The sequence below is a fragment of the Ammospiza caudacuta genome, chromosome 4 (assembly GCF_027887145.1).
Source record: "Ammospiza caudacuta isolate bAmmCau1 chromosome 4, bAmmCau1.pri, whole genome shotgun sequence".
In the NCBI taxonomy this organism is placed as follows: Eukaryota; Metazoa; Chordata; class Aves; order Passeriformes; family Passerellidae; genus Ammospiza; species Ammospiza caudacuta.
Window position 1 is genome coordinate 26,366,026 of NC_080596.1, and position 19,787 is coordinate 26,385,812.

Here is a 19,787-nt window from a genome sequence, read left to right on the forward strand (position 1 = left end):
AAGGATGTACCTGAAAAAAATCTTACCTTTCAAATACATACTTCAGGAATTAAAATTGCGAATTTACTGGTAATATAAAAAGTTACAGGGACTGCAAGATGAAGGCTAGATCTGCAAAAGGGCAGTTTTTAAAATTTCAGAACCTTTATATTTCTCTGGGCAAAAATAAGATTTTAAACTTTAATAGATAACCTAAGGATCTAAGAGTTTTTACCTGAGAGCTCTTCCCATAGTCTCATAGTTCATGTCAGGCTTGTTTTTGTGTTTTCCCCAGAGTTTGGAGACAGCTTTTGAATCCACAAGTTTAAATATTCCTTTCTCTCTCTGAGTCCATTTAATATATCGAGGACATGTATTTTTGTCCTGAAGAAGGTCCAACAGGAACTCCCATAAGTATGTTGTATTTCCTACAATCAGAAAGCATTTTTGTGTTAGAAAACCACTTTTAAAGATAACAGAAAGTTCTCCATATGACCTGCGTTACAAGCCATGTTACACAGAGGATGTGACCTGCACATAGTCATTCACTCTGTTTAGTTTAATGAAGTTTCCATAAATATTTACATTCTGAAAGAGCTAATTCAAGTGATTAACTATACAACACAGGAGCCTGCCTGTTCAATCCAATACCCATTTTCTTGAAAAGAAGTATGGGAGGGTGTTCCAAGTCAGTACCTATCTATGCAGCAGGACGAGCACTAGAATTTTCTTCTCATATTTGATTAAACAGGGCATGAAATGCCAGTACATTTTATGACACTGCAAACCAGGAGGATATAAATATGTAATTTTTAAAAGGCATACAACCTGCAGCAACAAACCATCTCAACTGTGGTTAAGTCTGTCAGGGATCTGGGACTCTCAAACTAACTGGTGGCACCCCATGTTCTAACCCTTCCCAAGAGCTGTTGCAAAAACGTAAGTGGGCTTTAGGATTAGAAAGCAAACAGGAACTTCAAGAGAATAAATAAGCTGTAGGGCACAATTAAATCACATTTACAGCTGCCTAACTTTGCACCAGAAAGTATCCAGAATGCACAAAGGAAGGAATGCCAACAAGGGATCCCCTTTCCAAATGTGCACAATCATCTCTCATTCTCCATGACTTAACTCTGATAGTACTAAACTGTAGAATAATTCCTGATTTTCCAAACCCATGCTGCATATGAAATAGCCTACCTTTGCAAGTGCTTTTTAAAATAAGTAACAAAAATTAAATCCAGTTAAAAAATATTTTGTAGGACATCAAGAAAAAAAATTAATTTATTCCACTTGTAGTATAAAATACGGAATGAGACACTTCATGAGAACAAGAGATATATGTAGTGTATATATATAGAGTTCATTAGGAAGTGCCAGAGAAATGAAATAAATTTAAAAGAAAGCTAAAAAATCTCCTGAAAACCACAGAGCAGTACCATCTCCCACTTTATAAAACAAGAAGCTATAGAGCTGAATTCACCAGCACAAAAAGGAGAACAGAGAGAAATACAGGCCTCCTTTTTCAAATCATTTGTCCAGGAAACTAGGACCTAGGACAACTGGAAAGTACTGTTCAGGTAAAAGAAAGCTGTAATACTAAAATCTGAAATAGAAAGAAAGACAAGGATTCAAGAAGACTACAGAAAAAGGAAATAATTAAACAAGACGTATTTTTAAATATAGCAGATACAAAATCTGTCATCTCCACTGAAGTCCACTGCTACACCAAATCTAAAGCAACTCTGGGCACTGTAGGGAAGTTTAATCAGTGTTTGCACTGGTTTCCATGAGCAAACATCTCCATGAAGTCAGTCCCATTCTTCCTTGCCCTATTGACAAAGGTGATGACTCAGGAGCTGTAGCCAGATAAGGAATTATGTAAACAGCAGAGACCTTGCTTTTAACCAAATGTCAAAACAGCAGTGGAGCTGACCACCACACACGCTTTCAGCTAGCATGCTGCTATTCCAAGTCACTAAGCTGTTACTCCCAGCCACAGCAACATCTCAGAACAACCACCAGTGCACCAAGTGGAGGCAAGATCCAGATGTGTCACCTGCAGCCAGGGAAGAGCTGATACATGGCACACCACCCCAAAGGTAACCTGTGAGCTCATGTCCCAGTCTGTCTTCTTGCTGAATGAGTGGCAGGGGCTTGGAGCCCAAGAAAGGAACCTCTATTTATCAGGAGAAACATCAGAACTCTTCTGCACATAATGCTCCACTCAACCAATATAGAAACACATCATCATTTGTTTTTCTCCTTAAACGAAACTGAACCTATATTCCCACTGAAGTTTGTCAATTAAATAAGAAATCGTATTCCCAACCTTATTACCTTTACTTCCAACCATCACCTTACTAAATGCTCATGTGCTGCTGTCTTTACTTGAAAGCAAGTCTTACAGCAGTAGCTTAATAAATTATGTGTGTAGCACTAAGTTGAAACATAACACAAAAGACATCACGAGTCAATAACCACAAAGTAAAGCAAATAAAAAATGAGAAAACCTATTAACTGAGGAGGGTACTAGAGAAGACGCCTACAGCACATCCTAGATACATCCTTGAGCTAGATCTTGTACAAACAAATTTAAAGACACTGAATAAAACTCTAGTAAAATAAGTACAATCTCATCCATCACATTTTTAAAGATATGTACATTTCCTGTGATAAATACCATACAGATACATTGCTTATTTTTAAAGACTCAATGATTGGAAAAATATACCTTTGCCTTCTCTAGGTTTCTTCTTTATACCTAGATCTGGAGAGCCATCAGATAAAGCTGATTGCTGGGTCTTGGGTTTACGGCCAGCTGCACATAACACATGGGGAAAAAGAAGTATTAATCATATGCAGAGTAAATTTTATAGTTTGCCTTTGCAAATTTTATAGTTTGCAGTTTGTGTATTTCCCCCCTGCTGTTTCCTTGCCACAGATATGGATAAACTTTGATTCTTAGATTACTACTGCACATCCAGTGCATTTACCATTCGGTTGCTTACTTCATGGGCAGATTTAACTCAATTGCAGACAAGTTAAAGTGCATTTTTATTAATTCTAAGACTCAAAGATCTTGGATTTGTATCATTTTATCAGAACATTGCATTTGTCTCCCTCTAAATTACAAGTAAATGTTCTTATCTCAGCATGTCTGGAAACTATTAAATCAATGTTCCTAAAGCTATGTGAACTGTATTGATGCCTCTAACAAAACTGCTAGACCAGAGAGAGCAACCTTACCAAGTGCCCACCTCTCATGTGACAGCAAAATGCTTAGAAATCAAACACTGTTCTGAATTGATTCTCCTCCAAGACATGCCAATTAGACAGGAAAGAGAAAAATTTCACAAATAAGATCTTATCATGATTTTGTAAACTGATTTATGTTTTTTTTAAGTTAGAATTTACCCTGATGCTTCATTGCATGAACCCCAAGTCTACCATCTCACCAAATACACCCACATTTCACACAAAGTGGCTCCCCACCACAAAAGTCCTCTTTGAATACTCTACCCTTCCTCCACTTTGTGTTAAAACACAGAACACAGAAACCATCTTCCTTCATGGCTTGTCAAAGCCCACTCTCTTGCTCCCTCTTTTTTCTTGATGCAGACCCATTTTTCTAAGAACTCGCATTTCAGACTCCCATCAATCTGTTTGTAAGAGCAAAGAGATCAGACCATCCAATCCATCCTCCCCTGTATCAACTGCACCATCCATGGCAGTGGACAACAGAAGAAAAATTTTGAGATTGCTCCTATGAAAAGCCATACGTACCCTTTTTCTTTTTCAGTGGTTCATGGATATCAGGGGAAGTTGGAACAGGAGACACATCCATTTGTTCAGATTCCTCTGTTGATACTTCCACCACGGTTTCTGTGATCACATCAGGTCTCATGGCTGCATGGATAAATTCTGGGGTGGACACACAAGGAGGGACAAATACTTCCACTACAAGAGAAGAAAAAAAGAATATCTGATGAAGTTTCTACCTGATTTTATTTTAATGTATCTTACATAAAATTATTTTAAACAAAGCATATGCAACACTGTATAAAGTTTCTGCTCCAAAATCCTGTCACCTTGAAAATCAATCCAACTCTCCGAAACATGCACACTTGTCAGTAGTTTTAGGCAAAAACAAGTACCACACCAATATTCTTCAGAACCAAACTCAACTTTGTTTTAAACAAATTAGAGCTTCATCTTTGATCATTACTCTGATCTCCACTTCCTATTTTGTAGCTTTTGCATTTCAGTTTGATCATTATTTCATCCAACATATATTAAATAACTTCAGAAGGGACATCAGTTAAAGTAACCATCAACATTAAGGTTTGGTTTTTCAGACTGGTAACACTGTGCAACACATTGGTTTTGGGTATTCTTTATAAAATGGAAAGATGAATAGAAATACTTTTCCCTTAAAATAACTCTATTTCAGCAATTTAAAATGTCAGATTCACAGAACCCAGAAGGGCTGGGGTTAGAAGGGGACCTGGTCCAACTCCATGCTCAAGCTGTGCCACCTAGAGCTGGTTGCCCAGGATCCTGTACTTTTTAGTATCTCCAAGGATGGAGTCCCCATGGCTTCTCTGGTCAATCTGTGCCAGAACTCTGTCACCTGCACAGTGAAAAAGTATTCCATGATCTTTAGGGGGAAAAAAATTAACTTTAAATATGTTGTTACTCAGCTATCTCTTCCCAACAAACCCTCTCAGAGAAATGATTTTATCTGTCAGTATACATGTTGCAGGGTGGAGAAATCATGTAAAACTCAAACAAATCAGTAGTTTTTAAATATGCAGGCAAATGTTTAAACAGCATACAGCTCTTCACAGAAACAGGTTTCCCATTTTGCTTGTCTTACTGATTAGTAGAAGGAGAAATGGCTCCCAGAGCAGAGACTGTGGCTGACATACCAGGACTCCTGGCATCTCTCAGGCAGGTAGGAGACTCCATATGAAGCAAGGCCTCTGCAGCTTCAATTGTCTTATCTGTGCAGTGCACATTACTGCCATGAACTGATGCTTCTACTGCAGAAGGATACAAAAAAATTATGAGAACAGGTTACTTATACAAGTCCACATGTATCCCTGTACAACTATATTCTCAATCTTTAACACGAAAACCACAGGATTATCAGATGTCTTCACACCTTTTATACCTTCCTGTCAACAGAAATATTTAGGGAAGACATAAGACAAGCAGAACTGACACTGTCACTTCCTAGATTAGATTTCTAGTTCACAAGCAAGCTACTCATTTCCATGAGGAGTTCAAGAGCTTACAGAAAGAGACTGAGATTTGTCTTCTGCCTTCAAATTAACCAGAAAAAAACAGATGAAGATGATTACAAATTAATGCAGCAGAACAGAGAAGCAGTACCATCTCCAACTATTATCCCATTAAAATCTAAAGGTCACCTCTGCAAATTTTCAGTCTTTTTGATAAATATATACATATACATGTCTATGTATATACATATATGCAAATACAAGACTAGTTTCCAAAACATACATCCTGTTTTGATTTCTGACACTGAAAATAATTTTGAGTTCATTTTAGCAGATTGGTTGTTAAAAAAACCACAAAGCACAACAAACAGTATAAAGAGTGTGCTTTATGCAAAAACTAAGGGAAGAAGGTAAAAAAAAAGTTCTTTTTTCAAGTTCTGAAAATTTAGGAAAACTAATTAAAAATAATGTAACTTCAAGAGAGCACAGTTAAGTTTGACACAGTGCAGATCACAGCACCAACACAAAAAACCCCAATGTACCATGCAAAACCACAATTCTATGCAAAGCTAACTCCATATTCCTCACCCCTGTAAAAGTTTGGAAAAGTGGTGAGTGCAGAAACACCTGTTGCCCATTATCCACCCTCTGGCCAAGGTAGCTGTCTCTCTTCAGTTGCTCTTTCCATTTATGGCCATCTGCTCTAAGCTGAGCCACTCCAGCCAGGCAGCCGGCAACCAGGAGATCTATCTTTAGCCTGAGCACAGTCACCTATCTCTAGTATCACACAACTAAAGAGGATTTGGGAATAATTCTCCACAAAAACTTCAAGGCACGGATGCTGTTACTGAAAAAGTCTGAGAAATACCTCGATGTTTGTTTAGTGAAAAGCAGGAAAACACAATGCCAGAGTTACCTCCGACTTAGGGAAACACCAGACACACAAAGATTATTCCCTGCAGGCTCACATGGGGAAGCCTTCCAGCATACTGCAGTTCTCACAAATGCAGGGATTAAAAACCTGAAAAATCTACTAGCCAGCAGATTAAACATATCAACCAGAAGCTGAAAGTGGACGAGATGTGGAAGATGCAGAAATGCAAAACTACAGATGACAAAGTTCTTGCTGCCCACCTGCAGACTGGCTGATGGGATTCCCACCACAGCCTGTTAGCCATGGCCTGGGATGCTATTTAGAGGGCTTTACCTTTTGGAACAGTAGATGCCTGTTAAGGCTGGCATTCCAGCACTGCTTCACCCCAGGCTGTGAACAATAAAACCTGACCTAAGAGCACAGGAAAATCAGGGAAGGATCTTTATTTTGCACTCTGTCCTTGGATACCCAGTGGCCACCAGCAGGAATTATGCACCATGAGCCCCTTTCCCCAGCTGCAAACCCTGGATGCTCCCCATGCTTGGCCAAGTGTTTCCTTCCCAAGCAGCTGTTTGGTTATATCCAAAGTCCTGACCACCTTCATGGTAACAGAACAGCCCTCCTGCAGCAGGAAACCCTCTGACTAAACATTTCTCTTCCTAAACAAAAGTTTCAGTTGCACAGAATTTGATTACTAAGTTTCCCTCATCTACCTGATAAAAATTTTCACTGATTATCAGAATACAGGAACAATATTCAGATAGTTGATAAAAAATGTGTAAATCCTACAACACTACTGAAGTTAGAAAATCCAAATCAGTATTTATATATGTTATTATTTTAATGCATGCAATAAGATTCAAAGCATGTCAGTAAAGCTTCTCCAACCAGATAGCTGCTTCTGTGCCATTAGGTTCAGTATATAAAGGACTTTTGTAAAGAAATTCAAACTCAGATGACAAATTTCAGTTTTAAGAGGGTATTGAATACACTACCTCCTAAATGCTTAAAAGCATACAAAACTTTCCTACAGAGAACAGTTTAGATGCTGCACCACAACTAAAAGGTACTTAGCAGAGGGCAGGAACCAGGCAAGAAACAAACATAGCAGAAAGCCACCTATGTACTTTTCCAGCACTAGGACATTCTGCTGAAGGATCAGAGAGGAGGAAAAGGAAATACAACCAGCACTGGGGACTAGGACTGCAGAACTGTAACAGAAAAGCAAAGGAGCCACTCAACCTCTCTCCTAAGCAACCCTTCAATGTCCAATAAAATCAGCACAATCTACTCCTCAAAGGCTCTGACACTTGAAAATACACACTTCACAAATGCTTTTCCCATGGGAGCTACTTGGGACTCCACTAAGACTGTCACCTAAAACATATCAAGCAAAAAATAGTAACACTCCTGGCTTTGGCTGAACAACACATGATGGCCGTCTGTCTGTCACGAAGTTAGCAAAGTAATCTAACATTGCCAGAAGGACAGCTATTAAAACACTTACTAAATTCAGTTCTATTACCAAGTTTAAAGCCTTCCCAGCTAACCAGTTCTCCTTTACCCAGTACATGGGTTTTAGCCTTAGAGGCATTTGTGAACATCAGGAGTTTGCATTTCCTCACAGGGAATGTTTGCTGCACCAACACAGTGGGAAGGAAAAAAGAGAAATTTGTATCTAGCATGTCAGAAAGATATTTAGGTAAAGGTAAAATACCTTTCTGACATGCTAGAAAATGTCTAACAAAAGAGAGCATGTCAGAGTGCTCAGACAGAAGACATGGTACCCAAAACCAGCTAAAACACCCATCCTAAAAGATGAAGTGAGGGAACAGGCTCTCTCAGAGAAGGGACAAGAAAAAAACAGGCAGCTCTCCTTGCAAATGACCAGACCAAGTGTCATCAACTAAATTATACTTGTAGCACAACAGTTCTCACAAAAAAAGATGGAGAGAAAAGGAAAACAAAACAAGTAGGATTCCACAATTAAAAAAAGACAACTTCCCAAGACTTTGATATACAAGTATCACAGTTCTAATTAAAGACTGAAGTGTGTCACCCACTTCTCTAAAAATGCCCAATTCTATTTCTATTATATTTATGCTATCAACTATATTCAAGACCTCCAAGCTAAAATAGACTGCATTGTTTCAGTAAACAATACAAGGGGTAGGTCTGTTATATTTTACAATCATTTCAGAAAGAACTGTAACTCGCCCAAATGAAGCAAAGTAGTTTATGTGGATGGAAGCAAATTTTCCACACTTCTGTAACTGAGTAATGAGAGAACTGCCATTTACTCATCTAGAACACACGAGAGCTTATCTTCCATTCTTTAAAATCAAATCTCATCTTACTGCTTTTATTAAAGACTCTGAGTCCTTGGCACATGATTTTAGAATATTTAATTTAAAAATTTTGATCTATTTATAGAAAAAAACCTCAAAAAACAAATTCAGATATAAAGTGTAAATAGATAAGTAGGCTAGTTGATATCTATCTTCACTGTTGGCCTAATGTTTGCTAACTCCACTTTCTACCCAAATAGTGTGTATAGTAGATTATTCAAGGTTCTCAACAGCTGTTACAAAATACTAACCTTGGTAATTAAGTCTGAAAGGGCTGTACTTTGGATTTACAGAAAAAAACTGTGGCAACATACTCATTTGGTAACAATGTCCCCCCCTTTTAACATAAGGCTAACAAAATTATTGAAAGCAATTTATGAGACTGAAAAAATGGATTGATATTTTCAAAATGGTATTCTTTTGCACTGCACTGCAGTAGCACCTGCAATAGCTTACCCTTTAATGCTGTCAGGCAATCAAAGCAACATTTTATTGAAGAATTCACAATTCCAAGCATGGAACTCAGTAGAGTGACTACCTATACACTAAGAGACCTCATTAAAGTTCACTGGCATTCATGTGCTTGTTTTATTTCAGCATTTAAAATCAGCAGTGGAAGTCAGCAAGAGTGCTTAAACAACATCTTAATTAAAAGCAGTTGAATTGCTTCTATAGGTAATACCCAGAAATCTTTCTGTATGCAAAACCTGACTTGGAAAAGAAAACATTCTTCAGTTTACTGCTTGTTTCATAGCAGACATTTATTCAGAAACCAAAAACCAATTTCTTGGGTTTTTCAATACTTCCCCAAGCCTGCCTCTGCTCAAGACTCTCAGCTGCACACAATGTAAGGATGATGCCTAACCCACTGCATAAAGGCAGATCAATAACAAAGATGAGAGCAACCATCTCAAAACACTTGTTTCACTGTGAGCCATATGTTATCGGCCCAATATTGACAGAAATATTAACTACAAAGCCAAAACATAACTTTGTAAAGTCATTTAGGAGTTGCTCTTACAACAGGCAATTAAGAGAACTGTAAGCAGTAATAATTTTGGTCCATCTTATTTCCCACAGTTATTAAACACTGAAGTTTTGTCAACACTGAAACCAGCAGCCATGGGAAAAAGCAACATGTAATTATTATAATTCCTTAGAATAAAGAATTCCTCACTTAAATCCACGTGATAGCTACATACAAAAGGAAGTAAACTGAAATGGCATCTTGATAGTACGATGATGGGAATACTAGATACGCATAGGTATCACTCACTGCAATGCAAATATGGAAAAAAAGGAATAAATTGGTTGGGCTAATGAAATTAGTATGACAAAGGACATCAAAAAGAGCAATGCAAAGGCCATTCATTATTTATCTAAGGGCTGGCTCTCAAGCAATCTAGTTACAGTGACTTAAGAAGGTGTTGACACAATGACCAGCTACTCAAACGTTCTCTATTCACGGACAATCAAAAGTAAAAAACAACTCACTGAGACCTGCAGAAATCAAAGTTGTTCGGCTGGCAAAGTCAAGCTATTGCTCCATCTCAGACCCAAGTGTCAAAATGCTTAGGACCTACTCTGTTATGCAGCACAACAGTTTTTCACTGCTTTGTAGTGTATTTTTACATGTCTGGGGTGTGGGTCATCCTCCTCCAAAAAACCCTGGGTATTTTTCCACATTGAGTAAAATAAATGATGATGATGATGTGACTTGGCCCTTTCTGAAAACATGTCTTAATACACTGATAAACGACAGAGCATTTATCTTTAGGCCTCTAAAAACCCACTGTCGTGTCAATGCAAAGCCAGTATTAAGCTTGACTCTCTCTGAAAACTCATGTCCAGCTACTGCACAATTTTCATTACCTATAATGCCATACACTGAACTGTTTATGGTTCCAAGGACTACTTTTAGAAGTTCAGATTCATGATGTAAAAGGAAAAATAAAATCAGATCTAGTACAACTTCGGTGGAGAACTGAATGCCTGACACTGCATTTGAGCTTTGGGTCAGTGGTAACCTTGCTCGTTCTCCAGGGCTTTACCACACTTTAAGACAAGTCTGCGATCACCGGAGTATCCTGTTGTCAGACGGACATAACGGAACGGAACGAGGCCAAACCATGCAGGGCTCAGAACACAACCCCGAACAAGCGCTGTAGCTCGGGCAGACGGCCCTGCCCCGGCAGCGGCTGCAAGGTCCGGCGGTGCGGAGAGAAAGCGCGGCAGCGGCAGGGCCGGCATTCCCGCCGCGGGGTAGCCTCGGCCCGGCCCGGCCCGGCGCACCGCCCGCCCGTGCCCCGCCCGCCGGGGGCGCCCGCAGGCAGGCGCGGCCACGTGCGGCGGCGGCGCGGCCACTTCCGTGTTTACAGTCGGCTCCCCACGGTGCCGCGCGCGCCCGCCGCGCCGCCACTCCCGCGCCCGCCGCGCGCCCATTGGCGGCCGGCGCCCCCCGCCTCCCCCGCGCGGGGCCCCGGGGGAACGCGCCGCTTCCGCTACGCGGCGCGCGTGGGGGAGGGGGCGCCACCGCCCCCCCGCGTCGCACACGTGGGGCCGCGGCCCTGCCGGCGGCGCCTCCTCCCGCCCCGCCGCCGGAGCCGAGTTTAAAAGGGCACGGGGGGCAGGCGCCGCGACAGCGGGGGACGCGAGCGGGGGTGCGGTGCCCGGCGAGACCGGGCCGCGGCCCTGCGCGCGGTGCGCGGCGGCACTCGGCCTGCCCGCTCAGACAGCGTGGCGGCAGCGCTCGGAGCGAGGAGAGGGCCGGGAAAGGCGGGAGGACAACAGCCCCGCGCACTTCCTGGTTCTCGCCCCAGCCTCCCAAACCCCGCTAAACTCCTCCGCGCGCCCCGCCGCAACTCCCGGCGGTGCCGCCCGCGCCGGGAGGCAAGTGCCGCGGGCCGGCCGCTACCAAGGTGATCACTTCCTGATTGCCCTCCATTGCCTCCCGCTCGCCGCCGGAGCGCGACGTGCACCGCGTCCTCCCCCCCGCCCGCCCCGGCCCGTCCCCGCTCCCGCCCCGCGTCGGGCCGGCGCGGCGCAGCTCACCGGCCCGAATGAGGAGGTCGAGCTGGTTCGTGGGCCCCTCATGCACGGACGCCGCCATGTTTACGCTGCCGGAGCGGCTTCACATTGACGGGCGGGCGCGCGCAGCGGCCGGCGGCGAGGCGCGCTCCCGCGGGCGGGCGGGCGGGCGGAGCGCTCACCGCCACGGCGCGCGGCGGCGGGAGCGCTTCCTGCGGGGCGGCGCGCGCGGTCCTTCCGCTGCCCGCCCCAGACAGGAAGTGCCGCGCCGGCTCCCGCCGCAGCGCGGGGGAACCGCCGCGCCCCGCGGCCGCCCCGCCGCACGCACGGGCAGCGCCTCCCCGCGCGGCCCCGGAGCCGCCCCAGGGCAAGGACGCGGCGCAGCCCCGCCAGCCCCGCACGCCGCCAACGCCTTCCGCTCCATCTCCCCGCAGCCCTCGGCCATCCGCGCCTCCGTGCCCCGGTGACGCTTTGTGAGCGGGGCCAAACCGCCCAGCGGTGTAACCCGGACAGGCCTCACCGAGGTGACCGCTGACTCATTAACAAGATTTCTCCTTGACAAGTCCCTGGGGCACCTATGTTAGTAACAACTGCCGGAAAAGCTCCGTGCCTGCAATCCACCCTATCTCCGTCAGAGGAACAGGGCCTATTCCAGTTAGCCAGCCTTCATCTCGGAAAAGATTTGTGGGGTGAAAAAAAGGTTTCATTGCTCTCTTAATTAAAAAAAAAAAAAAACCAAAACCCCAAAGCACTACCACCACTTTTTGGGGTTGCATCCTCTCTCCCCTGAAGAACACCTGTGTCACTCACTAAGGCCACAGCCCTGGACAGAGGCACCAGTCAGGAGAAGACACTCTCCACACTTCCTACCCAGTCCATGCACTAATGACTCCCAGGGTAAAACTTGAGAGCTGCATACAAAGAGCAGCTGTGCCAAGAAAAGCCAAGTATGTCTCACACAGAGCTGTGCATGGAAATTACACACAGGAATTCCTTCATTAAACCACACACCTGAGCAGGCCTACAATGTTAAGTCAAGATCTCACAAACACCCACTGCCTACAGAGCCTTCCTTGAACACATCATCTGCACAGTTCCATTAAAAGAAGGTGAAGAGATCCAGCTGCAATCTGACTACACAATCTCTTTCCTTCTCAAGTTTCAGCAGTCCTGGAGCAGAAGGAACAATTTAGAAACAATTTTCCCCAGCACCGAAATCACAAAATCGTATCCAGCAAAAATCAACTCCAGCTGGTAAATTCAGTGCTTCAAACTCTTGACAAATACTATTCCTCCACTACAACTCTCAAGACACTATAGGAATGCATTTTCATGACTGTATTTATAGATAAGGTTTATAATATGCAATTAAAAAATCAGGCATTTTGTAGATAGCACTCATCTATTCCTGGGTGTAAGGAATTAAATTAAATTTGTTCAGTGCCTCATTGGATAAAGAGCAAGACCTGCAAGCAACATCATTCACTCTCACATTCAAGAGAGGCCATGATACCTAAGGATAGGCCTGTGCTACAATTTTGCCCATCAAGATCCTTCCACAGTCAGAAGCACGGACAAAACAGGCACCTAGCCAGCTGTGAGGGCAAAAAGCTCTCATGCAGATCCAGCTTTGCCAACAGCACAGTGCTCCTGTCAGCTTTTGTTACTCAGAGAGCTGGAACAGCAGTGCTAACAAGAATTCCTCCCATCAGCACATTTCCACTAGGGGACTCTGCTGTATTCTCCAGCAGAAATTTTCCGAGTGGAGACAAGCCCAAGGACAAGAAAAGGCATTCTAGGCAGGCACACACTTATATGTGCAATAAAATTTAACAGTTGTTCATTAGAACATCCTGAGATTGAAGTGGAAGCTTTACATGGTGCAGTTTAGCAACACCATAGCTTCAGCCTATGTACAGAGTACTGGAATAACCCTGTAGTCCTGTCACGTTGTACACTTGCGTGTACCTCCTGTTGTTAAAAACTATAATTTACCCACACTCCAAGCAATAAAATACAGTTTGAAAGTTTGTCTCTTTAGATCCAGATCAAAAGCTGTACTGAGATGCTAAATGCCTTTGAAGATCCACACCATGTCAACAGGAATTCACACTACCATACTTCAGAAAAGGTCCACTCATAGTTTTTTCCTTTTTTGATTGCTGTGTAATTCAGTGAGGATTGTTTACTGATGGCAGCTTCCAGTCAAAACCTGAAGTGTTTGACTCATACCCAATAAAGTTTTGCCTGAGACGTTTGGACTCCTTGAATAAATGCATGCAAGTAATGGGCACTGTGTAACTTCTGACAAACCTCATAGGTCCAAAATTAAAAAAAAGCCCAGAAAGTATTGAACATGAAGTTCTTGATTTAACACCAGTTTCTTAAGCAGCATTTATTTACTACTGCAAGCACAGATTGAGCACAATGTTTGCCAGTGCACATGAAATGGACTTGAACAGCTGCACATAATTCTATTCAAATTCTGATCTAATAATTATAGAAGTAGCTGCTGTCTTCAACAGCAGGCCATCACTGCTCATAGCTATTACTGCATTGCAAAGGTAACCATAGAAAGAAGCATTTTTAACAGTTAAATGCCAGAAAACATACAAGATGATGCAGCCATCTGTTTTATCAGCACATCAACATAATCATTACCATCCACTGCAGATTTGACAGTAGAAAATGCCCAAATAGCAAAATAACCACAAAGTGTCCCTGGAAGATGGAGGGAAATATTGAGGAAAGTGGTCCATGACCATGCCAAGCTTATTTTCTTAACTACACCATCTGCAGTCTAACAATACCAAAGTGTGTCACAATCTGTGCCTTGGAGTGAACTCAGGGTCCTGATGTTACTGAATAGTGACAGCAATTAATGATTCCAAACAGAAAAAACAATGTATCCTCAGGATTTGGCACTACTTCTGACAAACTGAAACACACTTACTCAAAATAGCGTCTACATTTCACCATTATTACTTGTGCATGCAGAGTAAGAAAATTCAGCTGTCTTGAAAAAATTAAGAAAACCAAACTACCAACCCACAAACAATCAATATTTACACTTCCCTGCTTTATAAGGAAATTCTTTCCTGGGCAGTCTATCAGACAATGATAGGTCAAGTATTTGCATAGCACTCTGTGATTTTACAAAGTTAACAGTATTTGAGACTGGTAATAGACTGGCATATAAACTATGCCACACTTGAGCAATTTCTCTGTCCCAGATGCATCATTTTGAAGTCCTTAAGGCATTTCTGATAACAACAAACATCTATTCTACAAGTCCACTGAATGTCTTTAAGGACTAAATGTCCTTAACAAACATGGCTTTATTCTCATCCTACAGCTTGCTGTCAACTACAATCTCCTTTTTAATATGCAGATCACCTTTAAAAATTATTACTGTCAATAGTTTTCACTATTTTTTGATCAAGAAACACAGAAAAAATAAACAATTGTAGCAATTGTTAACTTCAAACACGCTGCTTCTTAAAAGAAAGCAGCTTCTGGTATTATGCAAACTACAAATGTTTTGTTGAATAAATCCTAAAACTGAAGGGCTAACTACTTTTAGGGGAAAAAAACTGCAGGAAATGAAAACCAACAGAATTTGAGTATGATTAAAACTTGTTAAGATGGATGTATCTTTTATGATATAAACATGCTCACTGTTGCAGTAAACAAAATTTTAAGGCTGTAACTCAGTTCTCAATGATTTAAAGGTACCACTCCCAAGAATATCAAACAAAAAAAGAAAAAATTTAAATACTGTCAAACAAACAATTTTATTTCCCCTTCCAATCATTACAAAAGGCACTCACTACTTCCACAAAGAATGTCACAAGGTCAAATGAAATGACCCAGATTTCCATCTTTTGTTTTTGCTAGAAAACTCCTTTTTCTATTCCAAGCAAATAGGCATATTTTTCTAGAATAAAAACAATGAACCACTAAGTTTTTCTTATTTGCTGAAAGACATCCGGGTTTTACTTTAGTAGTTAATGGATTCATTTTACAGTTAAAGGATTAATTATAAATAATGATCCTTGATTCAAGAATCAAGATAGATTAGTGGGAAGGAGTCTGATGGGGGGTAAAAACTCACATACTCCACTAGAATTAACTAAAAATTCATGAGTACTTATAATGATCATGTAGTCTATTTTATTTGAATTGTGGTTTCATAAATGTGAGAAGTTTTTTAATTAAAAACAAATTGCAGACCCTGATTCTGCCCTTGGCTCAGCACAACCTGTCCTTATAGTGGACACAGTCTCAAATCCATTCACAGAGCAGCAAACCACAAGCAGAACCATTCAGCGATCAGCATAGATCATCTCTTTAGTGCCCTACGCAAATCTTCCCACAGCAGTTTCCCTACAACATTTTTCACACAGGGTACTAATCCCTATCTCTGGAGGCTAGAATAATGCTACATTTTAATAAATTATGCAGCTTTAGATGAACTGCAAGGTAGCCCGAGGCTATGTGAATGTGTGTTGTAATGCTCTAAACCACTTAAATCAGTAGCCATTGGAATTGCCAATGAACTGTCACAAGAAAGAGAAAAAAATCAGGCCCATGGCCCACAGGAAAGATACTGACAAAGGGGGATGTATTATGTGAAAAGGGATCCTTTTCAAGTAATGCCAAGGATTCTTTAAGATGGGTCTCAGTATTTACAATGCTGTCTGTAGAATCTAGAACCACAAAAGGTATTAAGTCTACTCATTCTTGGTGCAATGATACATTTATCAAATAATATGAAAATTTTTGTAGCAATTAATTCTGTCATTTAGGAAGTAGAATATATTGAGACTACTTTAGCAATAATTGATTTCTGTACATCTTAGAAGAAAAATCTAACTATTGCACCTCTCTAAATTGGGATAATTAGCATAATAAAGGCACGTACTTCAAAAATTAGCACCTTAAAATGCTCTTTAAACATTGTACCTTGTTTATTGCCTTAGCCTGCTTTCTCATTACAATTACCATGGCGCCTGTTCCCACCTCTCCCCTACAGTAAATTGCTACCTACCCACAGCCCAGTATCTACTGCAAAATTTCATTTAAAAACAGCACACTCAGATTCACTGTCCTGCAATTCATTGCTTATTAATAATGGTGCATCACCAAAATGAATGTTCCTCAGGGCTTTCATACTTTCTCTCTGCCCATCTTACCTCTCTGTATGAGAAACAATTCAGAAAGACTCCTGGCTGTATCTGTTGCTCACAACACATGCCCCACAAGACTGCCTCCCTGAGAACAGCCCAAACCAAGCACTCCTGTCACCAACACTGGACATTAGTTCTGTGCAAGGACCACTACTCACTGTCAGGTGTAACTACACCATGAAAACCACACTGGATTAATAAGGGTATACACTACACAAATAATGCTTAAAGGATGGACTGTAGGAACAGGTGTGCATTCAGAGTTTTTAAAATCTTCATTAACTTTAATTTCTCCTCCACTGTTTACTGGCTTTTCATGGCCTATTAATTCTTAGATCAAAACTATTAAAACAAATAAATATTTGAACTGATTTAAATATATCATGATCTTATCATACTAAATTTTTAAGAACATATTAATGTCAAACTGTGAAAAACAAAAGCAACACAGAAAACACCAACAAACTACATGCAGTCAAGACACATCTCTGACCACCTCCAGCCACAGACACCAAATTATCAGATCAACTGCCCTATATATTTTAACACTATACTTTCAAATATCAAGGCTTGGAAGCACCCATGTCCCTTACTTTGAACAGCAGCTTACATAAAACTATTCCTATAGAAGAGCTACAAGTTTTTAACTGTAATTTCCCTCCATTTATTATGGCTGTAAAATTATGCTTAAAAACACAAAGAGTTCATTTGCAGCAGCTCTTTATCCTCAAAGAGCTGTTCTGTTAGCCATTAATTTAACCACATTTCTACAAAAATCTTACTAGAAGCAGCATATTTAATGTGTAAAAAACAACTTCTGAATACAAAAATGTTCGAAGTATAAGCTCTTTAAGGTTTCCCAATATAAACTTAAGTTGTAAAACTCAGTTTGGGAAGAATACTATCACTTCTCACTTACCTTATCCTCAAAAGTTTTATTACCATAGTCAGAAATTAAATTTAAGAAATACATTATTTCAGAACTTCCCTTTACATTTCTTTGTTGAAATTCTAACTAGCATATTTCTTCCAAAACACGTTTCAGTAAACTGGAATTGTAAGTATTGTCCCAAAACCTGCATCACTAGCTCATGCTCACCTTGTGAAGTTGATGCCTGTGATTTTTGCTGCAGTGCTATAGGATAACATCCAACTTGAGAGGGATGTATGAGCAATTGCATGCACTGTTTACTGAGAAATCTGCACTGAAACTTACCTAATCTGATAGGAATGAACATAGCCTTAATGAGATGCCAAGTTAAGCAGCTGGGACGGTCTCTCACCTTTATTTTGCTTTCCTGACATCATGAATTTGAACTCCAGCTCTAAATAAGGCAGCTGCAGGAGAGGAGCAGATGCTACCAATGTCAATGGGTCTCACCAGTTACATATGGAGTGCCCAAGGGGACTTGTCCATTGGCTGCAGTTCCATGTGCTCCCTACTCCAACACTCTGCTAATCCAGCAGAAATTTACCTCAACAAAAATACAAAACAGTTGAGGGTCTCCTTGCTATTTTTCTTCTTGCAAGATTAGCATAGAGAAGTATGAGAAGCAACACAAGAGAGCAAGAGGGAAGGAGAGCAGGAATCACAGCCCAGCAGTCAGAGGTTATTAGGCTGCTACAGCAGCAAAGCTTTTGTTCCTGCAGACACTTTGGTGCCTCTCAGAAAATGCAAACTTCCTGATCATGTATGTTCTTTGGAGAGATGGTGTACAGAAAGATTAATCTCATCTAAACAGTTAATCTTTCACAGCAAAGCTCCGCTCCTTTCTCCATTCCTAACTTGTTATTTTATAGACAGATGTGTTAATTTCAATGTATTAGGCTTTTCACTCATAAAGGGACAGCCCAACTCCACTCCCCCTAGCCACCCACTCCTGCAACCGAACCAGCAATAACAAACTCCTGCACCAAAAAGGCAGGACAGGAAGGGACAGACAGGAAGGGACAAGAGCTGGAAGATGGGGTAAACAGAGCCACACAGTACCTACTTCCAGCTGCCCTGCCCTTGTGTGCCTCACACACAGCGTAAAACTCAATTCCAGCTAACGTCATGGCTCAGCTGATTGTTAAACACTCCAAGTTTAGCTCTCTAGTAAACTCCCTGCATAAGTACATAGCAAAGACACAACTGAAGACCTGCCTGCTCACGAGGGAGGAGACACAGTGTTACAATGCAGCATTCTGAATGCAACGTGACATTTTCACCTGCCAAGGTGATCCTGGCACCAGTGAAGCCTAAGCAAAGCTAAGCTTAGAGCAAAGAGATGTGACCCCACGTCAAGACCTCCATCCTGTGGATAGACACATTCCTTGGGGAATTCTAAAAGTACAAAAGCCTCATGGAAGAAAAGAATTAAGTCAGTCTACCTGTTTCCACAGTTTCAGTCTCAATTTCTTGTTCCTCTGCTACATCTTGCATCAGGTAAGTCTCATCATCATAAACCAGGACCTGAGCAGCGTAACCCTGTTCTAGTCTGGCACTAGGAACTGGCTCCACAACCACTGCTGGGAATTCAGAGACAGGCTCATTTTCCTATAGAAAGGAAAAAAAAGGAAAGAAAAGAAAAAAAATGCTCTAAATACTGCACTATTGAACTCTATGTCAATATTTTCCTCTTATGTTCTTAAATGCTTTACGAAATAATGATAATAATTTCAAATATTTTTACAGGAAATTTTCTTCCAAAGCAAGAGATTAAAAGAATAACAGATAGTTATCAGCCATTAGAGGGAACGTTCTAAATCTCAAAGTTTTCCTTAGTTTAAGGAAAATTTAAAGCACCAGACAGCTTAAGATATCAGAAAAGAGCACACTTTCTGATGAAGACACTGAGCTGTGGGAAGTGTTTCTCCTCCCTCTGCTTGATGAAAGCTAACAAAGGCTTTGACCATGCACTGCAAGGTACCTACACCTGACCTGTGTCTTTCAAACATGTTTTGGTTATTTACACAAGAACTGACTACTTCAAAGCCTATGTGCCATCTCTACTTATTTAAGGATGAAAATGTCTGTAAAAACATATACAATCAGTTAGTGCTGCAGAGGTAGAACCGAGCCAGATGATCTTTATTAAAAGCTACCAAAGAGTAGAATATATTTATTATTTGTTGATAAGAA

The 19,787-nt window shown here is 41.3% G+C and overlaps 1 protein-coding gene across 6 annotated transcripts in view; it reads right to left on the reverse strand.

Annotated features, from left to right (window-relative positions):
• Nucleotides 1–19,787, reverse strand: part of ELF2 (E74 like ETS transcription factor 2) — a 28,434-nt gene that overhangs the window by 2,448 nt on the left and 6,199 nt on the right. For 3 of the 6 annotated variants that reach the window (XM_058803061.1, XM_058803062.1, XM_058803063.1), the window contains exons 3-7: nucleotides 19,037–19,202; nucleotides 4,911–5,024; nucleotides 3,766–3,939; nucleotides 2,714–2,800; nucleotides 215–407 (exon numbers count right to left, since the gene is read on the reverse strand). In XM_058803061.1, the coding sequence (XP_058659044.1) occupies nucleotides 215–407; nucleotides 2,714–2,800; nucleotides 3,766–3,939; nucleotides 4,911–5,024; nucleotides 19,037–19,202 (734 nt within the window). Of the gene's footprint in view, nucleotides 1–214; nucleotides 408–2,713; nucleotides 2,801–3,765; nucleotides 3,940–4,910; nucleotides 5,025–11,498; nucleotides 11,572–19,036; nucleotides 19,203–19,787 lie in introns of those variants that run through there. The other 3 variants (XM_058803066.1, XM_058803065.1, XM_058803064.1) reach the window with 2 other exon arrangements.